Source organism: Mizuhopecten yessoensis, unplaced genomic scaffold (genome assembly GCF_002113885.1).
Source record: "Mizuhopecten yessoensis strain PY_sf001 unplaced genomic scaffold, ASM211388v2 scaffold10603, whole genome shotgun sequence".
In the NCBI taxonomy this organism is placed as follows: domain Eukaryota; kingdom Metazoa; phylum Mollusca; class Bivalvia; order Pectinida; family Pectinidae; genus Mizuhopecten; species Mizuhopecten yessoensis.
In genome coordinates this window covers 161,644-181,611 of record NW_018408629.1, presented here as the reverse complement: position 1 = coordinate 181,611, position 19,968 = coordinate 161,644, and the positions used below count along the sequence as shown (strand labels likewise).

Below are 19,968 nucleotides of genomic sequence, written 5' to 3'. Positions count from 1 at the left end.
TCTTACTAACATACCATGCCGAAGGCAACCAGGACAGCATTCCTTAAATAATCTTATATGTTAATAGGACGTCTAGCAAAATAAAACCAAACCAAAACCAAACATAAAAAGGTGTTGCTTACTAAAATCCGGTCATATGACCTCCATTTGACCTTTTTTTGGCTTTGACCTTGAATATCCCAGGCACTGTTTCAACGGACACATCGTAGGAAGGGTGTGTGTCGAATTATAAAATAAAGCCGCAATGTCCTTTAACCAAAGGGCATGAGTTAGCATCACCTTGATTTTAACCACCAAGCCCTATTTATTGAGAAACAGATTTTGTTGGAGCAGATTATCCGTAATGCCCACGCTTCAAGTTATATCACAGTTTGCAAAAAGACGTTATCAGTTTCCATTTCACAATCAGGAATTAAACTAAGTCGTTTAAATATCACCGTTACAATACCATAGTCCATTCGCTACACTTAAGCAAAAGTATTTATCAAAGTAATAATAAGTTAAACTTTGTTTCTAGAAGGTAGCAAATTACATTTGAAACGCAAAGTCAATGTACAGTTACTATTAGAAACAAACAATAAAAAAGCACTTTCATTTACAATATTCATTAGATACAGCTATGCCAGTTATTTTTAATGATAATCATTGTTTGTTATAGTTTTTTTTAATTGTTATGTACTATATCATTTGAGCGTGGTTTGGAGGTGGGGGATGGGGGATTTCCGTTCAGTGTGATTATGCTTTTTGGAATACCAAATCATACGCATCACTCAAAACTCATAAAACAAAGAATTCACTCTATATTTATTAAGTAAAGCGGACAGCAAACAAAAAAACAAATGGGATACAAAGTATATTATATGCAGATATTCTTATTATGAAAAATCACAAAATGGCAAACATCTTAGTCAAACAAGTGTCTTTATACATGTCAAACAAAAATATGTTTGTAACTCAAAATTTAACCCTTGGCATTGTAAACAAACAGGTATTTGTCGCACATCGTAATCCAACAAGCGTTTTTTTATCAATCGTAATTAAAGAAGTGTTTGTCAAGCATCGTAATCCAACAATAGTTTGCTCTACATCGTAATCCAACAAATGCTTGCCCTACATCGCAATCCAACAAATGTTTGTCCTACATCGCAATCCAACAAATGTTTGCCCTACATAGTTATCCAACAAATTTTTGTTCTACATCGTAATCCAACAAATGTTTGCCCTACATCTCAATTTGCCCTACATCGCAATCCAACAAGCGTTTTTTATCAATCGTAATCGAAGAAGTTTTCGTTAAGAATCGTAATCCAATATGTGGTTATAAACGCCATGTAACGTACAATGATATCTATATGTAAATATCCGATGCAACATTAGAAGCAAAGAGTATTTATTGCTTTGAACAGGGATATTTTTGCGTGAGAACACCAAAATCGTGATCAAGAGCATTTAGCAGCGACCGGCTGTACGTATTTCAGCCCGTAATTATGTTGGTTGTGTACGGATTTAATTCATTTTGTTACATCGTAATTACCTGTGAAAAGAAAGATCTACGGGAAGATATTACAACATTTGCTCTTATCTTGAATAGTTAGCGTACATCTAGTCTCACTGTAAAAGAAAAGGTCGTTTAAAGAATATTCTTCTCAATCATTCGTTCAACAACATTAACAGAATATTGTCGAATCTTGACACTTAACACAAATAGATGCTTAATTACTCAGAAAAGTGCATTATACTGTAGGATGGGGCGATAACATACTATTTTATATTTGACTAAATGTCTGAATACGTTCAAATCTGCTTTTCTGATTGTACCCTTTCACAAACCCATTGTAAAGGGATCGGAAACTCTCTCAATCTTCAAAATTATTTCAAAACAAATCAATATTTTTTTTAAATGTACAAAGGGGCATTACACCATGTAAGGAGCATCAAAAAGGTCATTTACAGTGTACAACGCTATGTCTAGATATTCATATGACAAAAAATGTAAACTCCGATTACGGGAAAATGGTAAATACAAATCTGCTGTAATAAAATGGAAGATTTCACGCGTGAAATATTCTAAGCATGCGACATGTATTCAGAACTGATAATGCAAATAAACAGTGTCAGAATCACTCAGTATTTGACCTCTAAATATACTTGAAAATTGAAAACACAAATCAATAAATATATACAAATATCTCTCAGGAAAATCGTGCATACATGCTCAATATTAAAGTAAATATAAAAATCAAACCAAATGCTGATATGCCATCACCTCGGTGCCAAAAAGACCCCAATAATATATTGTTATGATGTAATGATATATATTTTACAGCGCCTATATTTCGTTGAAAGTTTATTCTCGCGATTATCTCAGGATGGCATAACAACCGCACTATATTAACCATTCTAATTAACTGCAGTCCTGATAGAAAGATATTTTCAGCTTTATATATTTTACCCATGAATATGAATGGTCTATGCACTATGACAAAGCAATATATAAAGATATCCAGAATACTAAAATCTTCATCGGAGATTGATTTTAATTCTATTTTAGAAAATTCACCATTAACATTGAGTAAATCACACACACATATGATAGACACCTTTGTTTTGTCCTAACGGGTTGTCTGAACTGTTAAATATTAATGCTTTGTCATTAGTATCATTTCTACGTTTTTTTTTCTGGTTCCAATAACATTTTTTTTTTTTAGTTAATTATAAAGTGTCAGTGAACTTGTGATAACATTAATCCTATCTTATATATGTACATGTGTGACGGAAGGTGTGTGAATGTCCAGAGTGACATGAACTTATTTCACACGTTCATATTGTCCTTCCTAATCATGGTGACCAAATCTGTGCTGTTGTATGCCAGTCCATCCGACAAACCTTCATCGCTGACAACAGCCTGCCAATGGTTGCCTTCGTCTGGAATCTTTCTATCCAATACCGGAAGAGAGCACTCATCCTTGCCTGGAAGGTGACAGGGTGACCAAGTTCATGCTGCTCTATTATTGGAGGTGACAATCCGAGTTCCAGGCACAGGTTAAAGAAAGCACTGCCAACATTGGTGACGATTTTCTTTATCTCAGCATCAGATGGGGTTCTATTCCAGACATCGCTTGGAACTGTATCTGCAAGCACAATATTTTTTCCTTTAAGTCATATTCCCTGTGGAATAGTTTAAAAACAACTGATTACAGAAAATTCTACATATACCTGCAAGGTACTGAAATGTATTTATGAAAAGATTAACCTACAGCGAACATTTACAGTCTTTTCCTCCTCATTTCCTCATGTAAGATTAACGATTGATCAGTTAATACAAAGAATCATTATTATAAATAATTAGATATGATTAACATACATGTGTGCAAACTTTTCACGAATGAAATACTATGTATGATGTCAAAAAAGTAGTTGGTGCAATTAATCAAGGCTTATGCAAAAATTCAGGCTGTGACTTTTATTGAACCACATATTCATACGTTTTAAAGACGAAAATTGTAACAACTGGTTAGCCTTATTTATGGAATAAATGCCTAGCGTTCACAGAAAATATCGTAAAAAATGTAAGAGGGTTTTGTTTTCACCCGAATTCAAGAGGAAAGCACTAAACGACCGGAACAAAATAGAAAACATTCCTTAAAAACCATAGAAACATACATATGCTGTATCACAATACGTAGTTTAAGTTTGCATATGTCGTGTTTTTTATTATGTGCAGGGTAATTCTTCCTCTTACCTTGATCTTGTGATTCCTCGTCAGTTTCTAACACTTCGTTGATACGGTCAGCTGCCATCTCAGCCTCCGTCATAGCTCGCTGGATGTCCTGGAACGTCTTATTCGGGTAAATGTTTGTCCATTTGAGAAACATCTTTGTAATCAGAGTGATTCCTGCCAAGCTTTGTGACTCCCATTTGGTTGTCTGGATCTCTGGGTAAGGAAGACCAAGCTGAATGAAAAGGCATTCACATCTGGATGCGTCGACCAGACGGGACAACCGACCAAGTTCCCTGGGCGTCGGCCTTCTGTTAGACATGTTTGCGTCACCCTCCGTCGTTTCTAAACCAATCACAGGACAACTAATAGTAAGATGTATTGCAATGTGTGAACGTCTTTGCAAAGATAACAATTGAAGTTCTCATTGTTTACATTAGTGTCACTCAATCACCTATTCGATAGGTTGAAGTCAAATATACAACTTCATGCGACAAGTATTTGTCACAAATATGTACAACGAGACTTTTCCAATTTATGTTTACATGCTGCGAAGATTAGGGAAATGTATATTATGATTTTGAACGAGTTGATCTTTATCAAAATATTGGGTCAAGGAAGGCAGGAATCTTTAAAACATTTATAAAAGTTGACAACAACTGTAACTAAGCGTATTTTGTTCTTCGGTAGAAACAAAATGTTGTACAATGGAATAGAGTATAGAGAGCATTTTAAAATATACATAACAAGTGATCTCCATATGGGCGTTAAAATCGTTGGTTGTGCATTAGAAATTTACCTTATTTCGATCGGGCTTCCGCCTCGGTTGGGATTTTGTTACAGAATCTTAACCCTCGACTGAGATAACCCGATCTCGCTCAGTTACAGGTTATAGATTGTATTAGACTAGGCCCGTTTCCCTCGGTCTCCAGTTCGGAAACATACCTAGTATCGGGGTAGCAGTATCTTAATATATTATCCCCCAAGCCAATATTTTAAGAAGTAGTAATCTCGACTTACGGACAGTGTTTCGTACACCTGTTATTTGTATACTGATGCTATTGAAGGTGAAGCAATGTTTAAAACATGATATATATTGTCCTGATATTGACCATTTATAACACCTTGTGAAGTAGAAATATCCACACTATATTTAGAAGATATCCAATATAATTCCATGCTCACAGCAATACATCCCATATATGATTAAACACTTCACTCACTTCATTGATTCACATATGAAACGGCAGAATTTCTATCAAATCTATTCAATCCGCTGGGCTAGACAAATATCAATCGTATACATACAAGTATAAACTGAAATATTCCAAAGTTATTTTCAAATTCCAACGAGGCAATTATTACACTCATACATTGAATCGGTTTACTTCTTACTCTTTGATCATTTACAGACAAAGTTTGAATTCGTCCTTACCTGCGACGTTTTCTATGCCTTCAACCGTCGCTAAGTGCTAAAAAACACAAACGTTATCAAGAATAAATATTTCTTTTGCACTTTTAACCGTCATAATTTGTGCATGGTTAAAATATCTAAAACAAACTTCGAAAATAATGAATGCATTCGTTTACCTGTAGTCACCTTTCTACATGTATAATACTTGCAAAGGAAGATTAAGACCAATAGTGAATTTCTAGAGGAAACAAATATCTATTTTATCGCTCACGAAATACTGGTTTCATAATTATGATTTAGTGACAGCTTAAAAGTTTAATGCATTTCAGCTACATGTATAATAGAGAAGAACAGTTTCACTATTTTCCACTTTAGCTATTCATTTTTCTAAATGAAAAATGAAGCAACTACATCTATAAGTTTCAACGTACACAATCAAAGTCTTTGCTATACGTCAATTGGACATTATTTTTGATTTGATGCTGTGCATTTGTTGATCCCGGATGTCAACTGCGTTAAAATGCAGACTTTTACAATGGAAACATTTTGAGTTAGCCTCCTGATGTGTCTCTTTTTTTCGTTCTGTTTTTTCAACATTCAAATTGAACGACTATAACTCTGCGAAATACATCGCAACCTAACGTATTTTTGCGGATTGCGTCCTTTTAAGAATTACTTATAACGGACAGTAGTGCATACTGGCAATTATGTATTTGTGTCACCCAGTGCTGCTACAGTTTATTTTAAAACGATATGCGAATTATAAATATAAGCATGTTACCTGCTCGATGTCCCAAAAAGTGGTGTCCGATTTTGTTAGTCGATGTTGTCCTCGGCATTCTACACCTTTACAGGGCACGCCGCTCTCTGAGTGGATGATGCCGCAAAGTTGTACTGGGGTGTCGTATGGACTCAGGTGGAAGTTGCAGTGCAACTGGTGTGCGAACTGGAAGTGTAGCTGGTTACTCATTTGCAACGTGTCTCGTAGAATCTGTTCGATTTTTAGCCTAATACATGGTCCGGTATCTGCGGGAAGATTGGTCCCTCTCAGACTGATCACAGTCATGGCGATTGTTGACCTTACTGCGTGCATTGACACGATCACCCTGCAAAGGTCGTCGACCTCGAAACACCCAAAACCCGAATATAGACAAGTTGTATTGCCTGTCGTCGTCTGATCACGTTCAGCTGCGTCCGCGAAACCTTGCATTGACAGTGACGTTGCTTTGTACGTCCTCATGACCTGGGCAAAGATTCTGTGAAACAGTTCATCTGGTATTGAAACATCTTTGAACACGAAGCATAAGGTTTTAGAGACAAAGAGATTGCTTTGTTGGACCTTCTCTGTTATACCGTCAACGTTTTGCAGTTCCACAAGTTTGCTCGGAATGGTGTACGTTTCACTGAACTGTGCATTTTCTGTAGTGGTTCCAGACATCAGTATTCTTACTATCAGCCCGAACTTTTCCATCAGAGCCAGGAGATGGGACTTATGAGGACGGAAATGTTCGTTCTTTTTCAGGCTGAGAAGACCATCGATCAACTCGTGGGTCAACTCGCCCTTTATCGTGTACAGCTCTAAATCTCGGATGAGCAGAAGGTCGTCTTTTGGGAGAAACTGGTCGTCGGTTATCAAGATGCTGAAAAAATCAGCAAGCCACTGGGGGTCGTTGATAATGAAGCCAAACTCCCGAAAATAAATAACAGACCTTGTACAATGCATGTACCTACACAAAATAAATAAAGGTATTATACATACATGTAACTTGTATTTAGTTACATGACCAAATCGTTTACCCCCCTCCCCCTCAAAAAATAAACCCTGGTCTAATAGATGTTAAGATAGTTTTGAAATCTACATTCAACTTCAAATGGTGTTATTAGCATCAAAAAATCGTATCACATCCACCTTCGATATTTCATAATCATACTGAATTGATATTTTTGTTTCAATTCAATTATTCATATTCAAGAAAGACAAACAATAAATGAATGGATAAAATAGTTTCCAGCTGTTTTTGAATGTATTGTATTGTGTCAACTGGAACAATCCATAGTGAAAAGTGTAGTTTTATAAAATAAATACACAATACTGCCGAGTAATGAATTTTCTGTTAATAAAACTTCTGTTGACAGTTTGATATTTCGATATTTCTGAGTTGTCATTGTAACAGACGTATCTGAAGCAGGTGGATTTGGGGAAAAATAGGATACAAGCATTGTTAGCACTGTATCTCATGCTATGGTCTGTCATAATTGTCGTTATAGTCAGTTTAAATAACTCCATTAGTCCTTAAAAGAGCATTTTTTATAAGGACACAAATACAATAGAATTTAGAAAAAATAGATATTGAAATCTGACAACAATGTGTTCATTTTTTAAATACCTTCCTCAGTTTCGATATGTGTCTGTTTTCTTGTTCTCAAAATGGTTAACAATGCACTATGTATTATTCCTTAAAATATACACGAACACTTTTATTAAAACTGTCACAACATTTAAATCATGTGGAAAACAAAGTTGGAGCCATAAAGATATGTTCTTTTTTCTTCGTACAAAAATACGAATAAGAATTGATAACACCAAACACATAACTGTTCATTAAACGATGATACCAATGCTATGTTAACCATTACGATATCTGTCTACGTAACACCTTTGAAGACATACTAACTCTAGTGCCAGTTTCATTTCCTCCTCGTCTGTTAAAGGGGCTACAGACTTTTTGTTCACTTCAATGACCGTCGCTAAAGTGAGTATCCTGATTCCTTCTTCTCTGGCTTTTAGTAAGTCCATCTCCAGCTTTAACCATCTGGTCGGGAGCTCTCTGTCCCACTGATCTTGATGATTAGCTGCGTCTGTAATTAAACCTCGCAGTTTTTTCAGTTCTGTGTCGTCCTTTCCAAGGCTGTTATCGGCTGTACAGAACTTGACGAATTTGTGAGCTGAAAGTTCGGGGAATTTTGCAATGCTGGACCTTATTGTCTCTACCAGTTGAGCATAGTCCTGGAATGGTAATAAATACAATATCTTAGTTTTTATTTTTTTGTATTAAAAACAAAAGCATATGAGTTTGTCAAGGTAGAGAAGCACTCAAGGACAATTAATTTGTATCAGAGCAGCATACAATGTGTACAAAAATACATTTATTTTTATCTTAGCAAAATATCTGTATATAATTAAACATTCGTTTGTCATTATTGTTTTATGATAATATTGGGAATGTGTTCCATGCACAATCAATATTTATCATTTTTACCGTAGTCGTTCTCTTAAACTCATCCAGGAAGGTACCGACGAAAATAAGTGGAGGATCATGTGGCTTCAATTTTGGCGCATTGAGTTCAACTGACGAAAATGTGCCAATCAATCGGATCCATTTCTTTAGTCTATCTGGACTCAAAAAAAATTCATGATTATTAAAAAGCAAAGGTGTCTATTGGAAATACGGATACATATATGTTTTTTTTATTTAAACATATACCATTCATCTCTATAGGCAAAGAGTTAAAAACTAGTGTATACACCTCCAACTTAAATACGACATATGTGTTATTTCCGACCAGAATAATTTCTTTAGTTCGAAGGAGGGTCTAAAAATAAGTTTAATTTCAACGTTTGTTTGTTTGTTATAGGAACAGAAGGAGAGGGGGAATGCATCCCATTTATGTTAAGAACTTGAAAATGTAATAAATGACTGTTTATTTTCAAATTACATAATGCGTTAAGTATCTTTTACGGAATAAAAGCTACGGCTCGGAAAAGATTATAAATGAGAATTGTCAGAACAGCATATTGCAGATTAAGAATCCACAGAATTTAAAGAGTACCTGGGCTGGTACGGAGTGTTCTAGGTGTCAAAGAAATCGATTGCATGGGTCTCTGGTTGAATTGCGTCGAAATATTTTCCCCATATATAGGAATTATATTAAATAAGCATGTGTTAACTAAGAGTTAACGCTTAAGTTGCATGCTCGTGATTATATATATATACTGACACGCAAAAGAAACACAACCTCCAAATTTCGGTATCTATTTTTAATATTTCATCAAAAGTTCCGTTTATGTAACAAAGACAATTACAGATACACGTCTATGCTATTGGATTATTCAGTTAATTTAGCGCTAGCGAAAATCACTTTGGCAAGAAAACAGAAAAGACTGAACTAAACAACTATGGTCATTTAGGGCCATTGTGATTTTGTTTTTTAAACAGACATGATGCGAGTAGCGTAGATAAAATCAGATAAAAATGAATATGTTTAAAAGCATTAGCACGGTATGTGTAAATAATTAAAATATTAAAGGGTTTAAAGTAATAAAAGTTGAAGAGGTAACGAAAAAGATAATATAACATGTGATGTGTAGATACCGTCAATTATCATAAAGTAGAGATCATAAAAGTAAAACTGATTAACATATGTATATCAATAAATTAAAAATATAACTTTTCTGTCTCAGAAATGATTTTCCCGTTTGATGCGTTATGTATACAAATAAAAGCTAATGTGTGGTTACAGTGTTATTTGCCTGATTAGGGAATCTCTCCTGTGGAATGACGTTTGACAAACGTTAACTCGATTTTTTATTTCAGTATATTACCCACGATACGTTCGTTTTTGGTAACATATTGTTTTTTGCAAGTTACATGTAGCTCCTACTGCAATGTATAATAATATAAGATACTAATATATTCATGTTGATCTAAATCTGATTAATTTATCAAGAAAATATTCATGCACAGCTAGTTTCAAACACAGCCTAACCCGTAAAATGTAAACAAAATAAGCATTTTAGCATAGCCCTATCAAGGATATACTGTAACTTCCTGTAGCAAAGGAACTCAAATTGATTATAATCTTAGACTGGCTGTTCATCAGTTCCATCCCTGGAATCAGAGTTTCTTTTTTCACGCCAAATCTATATTCTTACTGGAGCAATTGCAATGTCCATAGAACACCGTAGTCTGATTTCTATCTGTACACTTTTCCCCAAAAAATATAGAAATGGGATGCAAAAGGATTGCAACCTCGCTTTCTGTACTTTTTCATATTTTTCATTGACGCTTGTCAATCAGAACACGCTTAGATGTTCATCATGGCCAAGGGTCAGGCATTTGCTTCGTATTAGATTTTTCTTCTTTTCTCTGATTACATCTGCTATACCCGGAGGTGTCAACTAACCAACCAAAGCTAAACATTACAGTAAATCATTCAACATTGTTATTAAATCAAACTAACGAAACAAAATCAACACTTATCCTTCAATTTTTTCAAAGACACCGCTTCATTACCTTACCGTGTAATTCATCGCAATAATGTTCAAATAAGATGTATGATTAAAGTATGATTACAATGTACACTACACAATATTATCATTTATATATACAATACTAAAGATATACATTTTCATTCCACACCCTAACAATCTAAAAAAATGTATCCATCTTTTTACTGTACCCTCACAGTTCTACATTTTCGTCAATATAAACAAATAGAATTCAGAGATTCTTTTTTGTCCTTGTTACCACCTGTTGTTAAATATTATGCTGTGTTTTTATATCTACAAATCAGTTTTTATTTATAGTCTTCGTTTCTCTCTCCACCGATGTTTTAAAGGCTGGCCTCATTCTTGATGATGATAAGATACTAGTATTTTTTATTTTTTTTTATAAACGGGAAAACAAGTCGATTGACATTTATTTGTTATTTGCAAGATTAATGGTGTTAAGGTATCTTTGAACTTTTGAATATGCATTGAAAGGAGGAAAATTGGATCGTTCATTTACTTACCAGTTTCCAACTTGTCTTTGAGAAAGTCTGTCAGCCTGAAGACTAGAAGGTATACACCATGTGATGATATGAACACATTGTGTGAAGCTTGAAATGACGTGTGTCCACCCATATCCCACAGAGATAGAAACGCTCCATCAGCTTTTGCCTCAAATGAAGCTGATTTGACTTCCAACGATTCGCGGTATGTTTTATATGCGTCTGCTGCAAGGTTTTCTGACAAAGGTAATCCGAATGAGCCGTCTTGGGACCCTATAATTGCATACAATGAAACATGAGAACAAATCTCAATGAAGATCGTTTTTTATTTGTTTACTTGGTTAAGTTATATGTAATATATTTTGTACGACATAAAGAAACGTTTCCATTGTGAAGTCAGTTAAAATGGAATCAATATAAACTACAGGATGCATAATATATGTCATTGATTACATACTGTTTTATCCATTGACTTTATGTAAAGTATCCGTAAATTACCTGCTTGTAAACCAGCTTCTCTTTCTAATGATTCTAAGTTTTTCACCAATGCACCCATACGTGTCGTAATCACACTCGTAGGCGATTGGTCAGCATTACACCCCCATTCTTTGGATTTCCAGTCAATGAAGAACCATGCAGGGTGATAAACAGCTCCCTCAGTTGCCTTACGCAACTTTATGTCGACATCTTCGTTCTTGACCCGGCCACAGAGGGTCGTCTTCCCGGCACCCTCTCGACCGGTGAAGACTACGCGTATGTGCCGGTATCTCTCCTTTAATCCCTTAAACAACGCTACGTACTTTATATACGCATGTGTTCCTGTAAAGGAAATTATTAAAATATTTACACATATTCGATTAATAAAAAGAAGTTTTAAAAAGACAAGAACAATCAAATAAAAACGTTTCAATGTCGAAGAATTAAGATACATAACCCTGACATAGGTTCCAAAGGGAAAATTTCTTTCTGCACCGAATGCAATTTTCGTCTTTAGGTCTACCGTCAAATATATGAGCTTACATAATAATAACTTATGTCATATATGTTCTATGATGATAACCAGTCTTCATTTATTGTAAAAACGGATATACCGAAGACTGAAATCTGGTCATGGCGGTAACTTAACAGTGTGAATGAAACGTAGATTGAAACCTCTTAAATGGAAACTGACGGTTATTCAAGTTTTCTGTTTGTCTGTCTAAATATTCACGAAACTTAGAACAAGTGTTGGAAAAGAGAACCAAATATGTAACTAAGATTGTCAGGAATGCTACTACTGGGGAAACTATAAAAAAAAGTATGTTTTAATTTTTGGTATGGCCAAATCTAACAAAAAAGTATTCGACCAAAACTTTTTATTATATTTCAATGACATTTTTCGATTTTAACAGTTATAATTGTAGACGCAAGTAATTCTGGATTATTATTATATACACTGATCAATGAGAGGTGTATGTGTTTGGTACCGTTCTAGCAAATATATCCCTTCTTCTGATAAAAATATGTATATAGCAAATCATAAACAGACAACCTTACCAGATGGAACCCCCATGTTCGCCATCAATATTTATTAGATATATAAACACACTTTCTTCAGAAACATTTCATTACCTACGAACATGTGCATAAACATGACTATGCAAAATGATTTGTTGAACTAACCAACTAATAGTCTAGAAAAATGTGTACTATCTAAAACAAGCTATATTATGAATCTCTTGATATCAGGAAACCTATGAATAGACTTTGTATTATACAGAGCCATTTATCAACTTTCATTACATGACGTCAAAAGCTCAAACAATTTAGCACTGAAACAAACGTCAATTGGTGTGATATCATGATGACTATGTTAAAGTCATCACGATAAAAATCACATAATAATTGAGTCTTTTGCAATATAATTAGATCTAGAAACTAAAACCATATATACAATACCCTGCCACTTAACGTGTAAATTGATGCACATACGTACTTAGAATTATTCTATGTTATCTACATGTTTGAAATATCTGATACACGTTCAAGAGCATGAGGAATCTTTATCGTCTTAAATGCTTTGTTTTTATCTCCATGCAATATATTATCACGTGATGATTATTGCATTATACGCAAACGCTTATAACGGTAGAAGCTTATTGAATTATTACTAGGTCATGAAAGTTGTGTCTTTTTCAGATGCAATGATTTAAGTTTAAATAAACAAGTAAAATATGTATGATTGCCAAATATCATTGAAAGCATGAACTTGAACAGGAGATGCACACAAGCATTTGTAATGGAATCAAAGTTGTTAGTTCTCGACTGTTGTTATATCCGGTAATAACCAGGAGGATTTGAAACACATAATCAATATCACTTTCGATATCACCCACGTCACTATTTATTACATTCATATTCATAATTTGTATAATATGTATTTAAAAACTGTTTACTTTTAAAAACAGAAGACTATATTTTTTTCAGACTGCTCCGGAAAGTCACTGAAATTTTAGAGTTAATGCTCCATTTGAACCATAGGATTTTTCTTTATCTTTCTGAGCAGGGTTCTGTCATCAATATGATAATGTCGAATTTTTGGTGTTAACTCACTTGTATGCATTTGTATATAATATTATGTATTTTTCTAGAACTATTTTTGTGAGTATTTAGCTTTACAATTAATTCATATCTATATATATATAAGTTTAGATAAGATATTGTATATCTAAATTAACGGCATAAATGACAACAAATGTAAATTATTCGCATTGATTTTCTTATTTTGCTGTATTTTGAAATAATGGAAGATCTGGATTTTTTCTGATTATGCAAGCATTGAATACAGTTTTATGAAGAGTGTGTCTAGTTTAGGTTATGTCTTTGTTGCAACAATTACGAGATTTATAAATGATATTTCCATTCGGATGTTAACATAGAAACGGTAATTATTCGAGGTTTTCATACTATTTATTATATGACTGTACATTTCATGTTGCATTCTTCAAATCCGTATACAATGGTAAATTGAAAAATTAATATGTTTTTTTTTGCAAGTTTGGAATTTCTAAACTGATTATCACTGAACCACAAAACTATCCACATAGTAACATATTTTGCATGTCGATGTCACAATTGTCATAATGTATTAATGTATCGTTTTCCCTCACCTATATCACTTTGAATATATAAAATAACACACTCCTATGTAAATGCTATTGCATCAAATTTAAAGGCTAATCTAGGTGAAAGCTTTTATGGGACAAGGTTGTGACTTCCTTCCAAATGCAAATGTTTTATTAAATTTAACAAGGAAGTAAATCGTGTATACATGTAATAGCCAAATAGGAAAACCATTACAAATTTGGAAATATAGGTCAGATTGTATATACTTATATTCATTACGGAACAAAAGATAGTATTTACTGTTGTTATATCCAGTTATAAAAGGGCAGATGTAAACGAACATGATCAGTATTGTAAGGACCACCACACACATTAATTAAACTAGTCATATAAAAAATCATTGAAAATGATACGCCTCGTTTCATTTTAAAGAATTGTTTCAAGTTGGGAAGATTCATGTATTCATGACACATTACGAATCATTGCGGATATTATAGAGCTACAACGACAGTACCTTAGAGTGGAACAATACACACCGGTCCTGCCGGACTGGCACATAATATCCTCTGACATATTATTGTATCTAAATTTATGAAAATATGAGGGGAAATGTAGGGAAAAACTATATCTGCACAGCATTATTCAGTAAATTTGAAAAGTACACCTGTGGTATGATGAAAGGAGAAACATGCTGTACTTGACTAACTTCAGCTGAACGTATTTATATATTTCAGATATATAAAGAGGATATGTAACAGTGTCTTCAGTAATTCCAAACACATTTTACGAGTGTGGCTAATATTTTAATATCTTTCACGAATGCGCAGCGAAATATAGTCCTCTCTGTAAAAAAAAAAAAAAAAATCAAATTATTATCATTATTTAATTATTTAGTAAAAGTCCCGTCATATCAACTCAGATCACTACGCGTTGTTGATAAGCGCCAAATCCTCAACGGTGGGGACTGGGGAAAATGCAGAGTTGTTTTTCACCACTGATCTTGATGATAAAATACCAACACCACCTAACAGTTATATAAGTTATATTTATAACCCTGGTTCTTCTAAACTTCCTGTCAATCGCTCATCCTATCTCGGGACTTGGAGACGCTGAATTGATGACCTGCATAGTCTGCTGGCTTTCATGAAAATGAAAATTAACTGTGGAATTAAATGTTATGTTTCCCCTTAAAGAATAATTCCCTCTTGATAGGTAAAAGATGATTATTCTGCGCAGTAGAATGGGCTGATGTCTCAGAAGGATTTTCTCGAGGTCTGCGTAGCGTCAAGCTAACCAGGCTTTTACCAGGTGTAATATCTCCCATGGTAGTTTGTTATCGGTGTTTTGATTGGTCAAATCAGAAAAGTGATATCAAAGTCGAACGATGCTAAAGCCAATATCTAACAATACTTTTTAACACATTCATTGTTAAATCAAACTAATAATCGAGTCAATATAAGTTTAGTCAACAGATTTGAATTGAAAACAACAAGCTGTGTTTCAATATAATCAGGTTTTATCAAAGATAAAGGTTTCATAATTCCTTGAGTATTCCGATAGTATTTAGTTGGCCTAAGTCATTTCGATAATTGCATATTTTTTACTATTTAACTTACTGTGTACATTTTGAATTAATCTTAGAAAAACACGCACACAGATATTGTGGATACTAGGTTATGCGTTCAATCTTTAATATGACAGGATGTCACAATAAACAGTGTCAGGAAATAATCGTAAACTTTACAAGTTCTTTTCTTCATAACTTCTGAAGCTTTTTTCGTATCCCTTAACTTATGACACTTTGAATATTAACTCACTTCTATGTAAACGAAATGTAATAAAAAAAGTTAATATGATTGTTTTTCTTCCAATAACTTATCAAGATGAATGCTTATGATGTGGATAAGATATGAATGATGTTGCCGTTTTCAGTAATTTCAATATGTAAGTAAAGTCTGTTAAACGAAATTATTTGTACTTCATTGAAAAGAAGACGTCAGGTAGTTAACAAAGACATTTGGAATAAAAAGCTAAGCTGCTACTTTCGATCTGTTGTGTGATCCATTCATAGCCAGGCAGTTATGAAACACAACAGAAATAATACTCAACATGACCTGATTAATCACTTAAGGTATTGTTTAACGCTCCAATACCCAACAAACTCTTTAACTCATCAATTGTTAAGTCAAACTAATAAGAGAGTCAATGTTATTTTAATCAATAGAATTTGAATTGAAAACGACAAGCTTTGTTCAATATAATCAGCTTTTATCAAATATAAAAGGGTTCATAATCCCTTCATCATACCGTATCAGTTAGTTTGACTAAATATAAACTAAGTCATTTTTATTATTGGACATTTTGTTACTTTTCAACTCATTGTGTACATTTTGTATATTTATTTATCTTATAAATGCACGTACACATAGATATTGTGGATACTAAGTGTTACGTTTATTCTTTAATAGATTGGGATTTCACAATACTCACTGTCACGAAATTATCGTAAACGTAAACATTTCACTTCCTCACCTTTTCTGAAGTCATAACGTAGCATTTTTACGTATCCCCTTACATATCCCACTTTCAATATTATCTCAATTCTACATGAGATGCACTAAGCTGTCAATATGATTGATTTCCCCAATCATTGAGCAAGATGATTGCTTATGATGTGGACAAGACATAAATGATGTAACCGTTTTCAGTAATTTCAATATGTAAGTATAGTTCCTATGGTTGCCAAAACGAAATTATATGTACTTATTTGAAAAGATGAGGTCAGTTAGTTAATACAAACATTTGGAATAAAATGCACAGTTGTTATTTACGATCTGTAGTTAGATCCAGTCATAGCCAGGCAGATATGAAAAACAACAGACAAAACCTCATCATTATTACCTGATTAATCACCTTAGGTATTGTTTAACGCTCCAATATCCAACAAAATCTTTAACACACCAATTGATTAACAAACTAATAATCGAACTTTAGTCAAGACAGTTTTAATTGAAAACGACAAGCCTTGTTTCAATATAATCAGGTTTTATCAAAGATAAAGGGTTCATAATTCCTTGAGCATACCTTATTTTTTCGTTGTACTAGATAAAAACTACAAGTCATTTTAACTGTTGGATATTTTGTTACTTTTCAAAACCCTGTGTACATTTTGCTTTTATATTTATCTTAGAAATGCATGTTCACATAGAGATTGTGAATACTAAATAATACGTTTATTCTTTAATAGAATGGGATTTCACAATACTCACTGTTACGAAATCATCGTAAACGTAAACATTTCACTTATTCACATCTTCTGAAGTTTGTTAATGTCATAAATATGATAACGTAGCATTTTTACGTATCCCCTTACATATACCACTTTCAATATTATCTCACTTCTACAGGAGATGTACTAAGCTGTCAATATGATTGATTTCCCAAACCATTGAGCAAGATGATTGCTTATGATGTGGACAAGATATAAATGATGTAACTGTTTCTAGTAATTTCAATATGGAAGTATATTTCCTATGTTTGCCAAAATAAATTCTATGTACTTATTTGAAAAGAAGACGTCAAGTAGTTAATACAAACATTTGGAATAAAATGTACATTTGTTATTTACGATCTGTAGTTAGATCCAGTCATAGCCAGGCAGATATGAAAAACAACAGACAAAAACTCTTCATTACCTGATTAATCACCTTAGGTATTGTTAAACGCTCCAATATCCAACAAAACCTTTGACACTCCAATTGTTTAATCAAACTAATAATCGAGACAGTGTTACTTTAATCAATAGATTTTTAATTGAAAACGACAAGCCTCGTTTCAAATAATCAGGTTTTATCAAAGATAAAGGGTTCATAATTCCTTCAGCATACCTTATTATTTAATTGTACTAGATAAAAACTAAAAGTCGTTTTAACTGTTTGATGTTTTGTTACTTTTTAAAACCCTGTGTACATTTTGTATTTATATTTATCTTAGAAATGCATGTACACATAGAGATTGTGGATACTAAATGATAAGTTTATTCTATAATAGAAGAGGTCAAGTAGTTTACGCAAACATTTGGAATAAAATGCACAGTTGTTACTTACCATCTGTAGTTAGATCCAGTCATAGCCAGGCAGATATGAAAAACAACAGACAAAACCTCATCATTATTACCTGATTAATCACCTTAGGTATTGTTTAACGCTCCAATATCCAACAAAATCTTTAACACACCAATTGTTTAACAAACTAATAATCGAACTTTAGTCAATACAGTTTTAATTGAAAACGACAAGCCTTGTTTCAATATAATCAGGTTTTATCAAAGATAAAGGGTTCATAATTCCTTGAGCATACCTTATTATTTCGTTGTACTAGATAAAAACTACAAGTCATTTTAACTGTTGGATATTTTGTTACTTTTCAAAACCCTGTGTACATTTTGTTTTTATATTTATCTTAGAAATGCATGTTCACATAGAGATTGTGGATACTAAATAATACGTTTATTCTTTAATAGAATGGGATTTCACAATACTCACTGTCACGAAATCATCGTAAACGTAAACATTTCACTTATTCACATCTTCTGAAGTTTGTTAATGTCACAAATATGATAACGTAGCATTTTTACGTATCCCCTTACATATACCACTTTCAATATTATCTCACTTCTACAGGAGATGTACTAAGCTGTCAATATGATTGATTTCCCAAACCATTGAGCAAGATGATTGCTTATGATGTGGACAAGATATAAATGGTGTAACCGTTTCTAGTAATTTCAATATGGAAGTATATTTCCTATGTTTGCCAAAATAAATTCTATGTACTTATTTGAAAAGAAGACGTCAAGTAGTTAACACAAACATTTGAAATAAATGTACATTTGTTACTTACAAGCTGTAGTTAGATCCAGTCATTGTCAGGCAGATATGAAAAACAACAGACAAAAACTCATCAATACCTGATTAATCACCTTAGGTATTGTTAAACGCTCCAATATCCAACAAAACCTTTAACACCCCAATCGTCTAATCAAACTAATAATCGAGACAATGTTACTTTAATTATTAGAGATTTAATTGAAAACGACAAGCATTGTTTCAATATAATCAGGTTTTATCAAAGATAAAGGGTTCATAATTCCTAGAGCATACTTTATTATTTAGTTGTACTAGATAAAAACCAAAAGTCATTCAAACTGTTGGATATTTTGTTACTTTTCAAAACCCTGAGTACATTTTGTATTTATATCTATTTTAGAAATGCACGTACACATAGAGATTGTGGATACTAAATGATACGTTTATTCTTTAAGAGAATGGGATTTCACAATACTCACTGTCATGAAATCATCGTAAACGTAAACATTTCACTTATTCACATCTTCTGAAGTTTGTTAATGTCATGAATGTCATAACGTAGCCTTTTTACGTATCCCCTTAATATCTCACTTTCAATAATATCTCACTTCTACATGAGATGTACTAAACTGTCAATATGATAATTTCCCCAATCATTGAGCAATATGATTGCTTATGATGTGGACAAGATATGAATGATGTAACCGTTTTCAGTCATTTCAATATGTAAGTATAGTTCCTATGGTTGCAAAACGAAATTATATGTACTTATTTGAAAGGTTGACGTCAGTTAGTTAAAACAAACATTTGGAATAAAAAAACTAATTTGTTACTTACGGTCTGTAGTTAGATCCATTCATAGCCAGGCAGATATGAAAAACAACAGACAAAAACTCATCATTATTACCTGATTCATCACCTTACGTATTGTTAAACGCTTCAATATCTACCAAAACCTTTAACACACCAATTGTTTAAACAAACTAATAATCGAACTTTAATCAATATAGTTTTAATTAAAAACGACTAGCCTTGTTTCAATATGATCAGGTTTTATCAAAGATAAAGGGCTCATAATTCCTTGAGCATAT

The 19,968-nt window shown here is 33.2% G+C and overlaps 1 protein-coding gene across 1 annotated transcript; it reads right to left on the bottom strand.

Moving 5' to 3' along the window:
- Positions 1-792: 792 nt before the first annotated feature.
- LOC110461298 lies at positions 793-12,456 on the bottom strand. Its single transcript, XM_021514721.1, has 9 exons — positions 12,441-12,456; positions 11,403-11,723; positions 10,926-11,177; positions 8,393-8,526; positions 7,808-8,139; positions 5,914-6,859; positions 5,154-5,190; positions 3,743-4,063; positions 793-3,131 (listed from the first exon to the last, which is right to left on the bottom strand). The coding sequence occupies exons 1-9, from the start codon at positions 12,454-12,456 to the stop codon at positions 2,839-2,841; spliced, it is 2,652 nt and encodes an 883-aa protein (XP_021370396.1). The 3' UTR covers positions 793-2,838.
- Between the last annotated feature and the right edge of the window lie 7,512 nt (positions 12,457-19,968).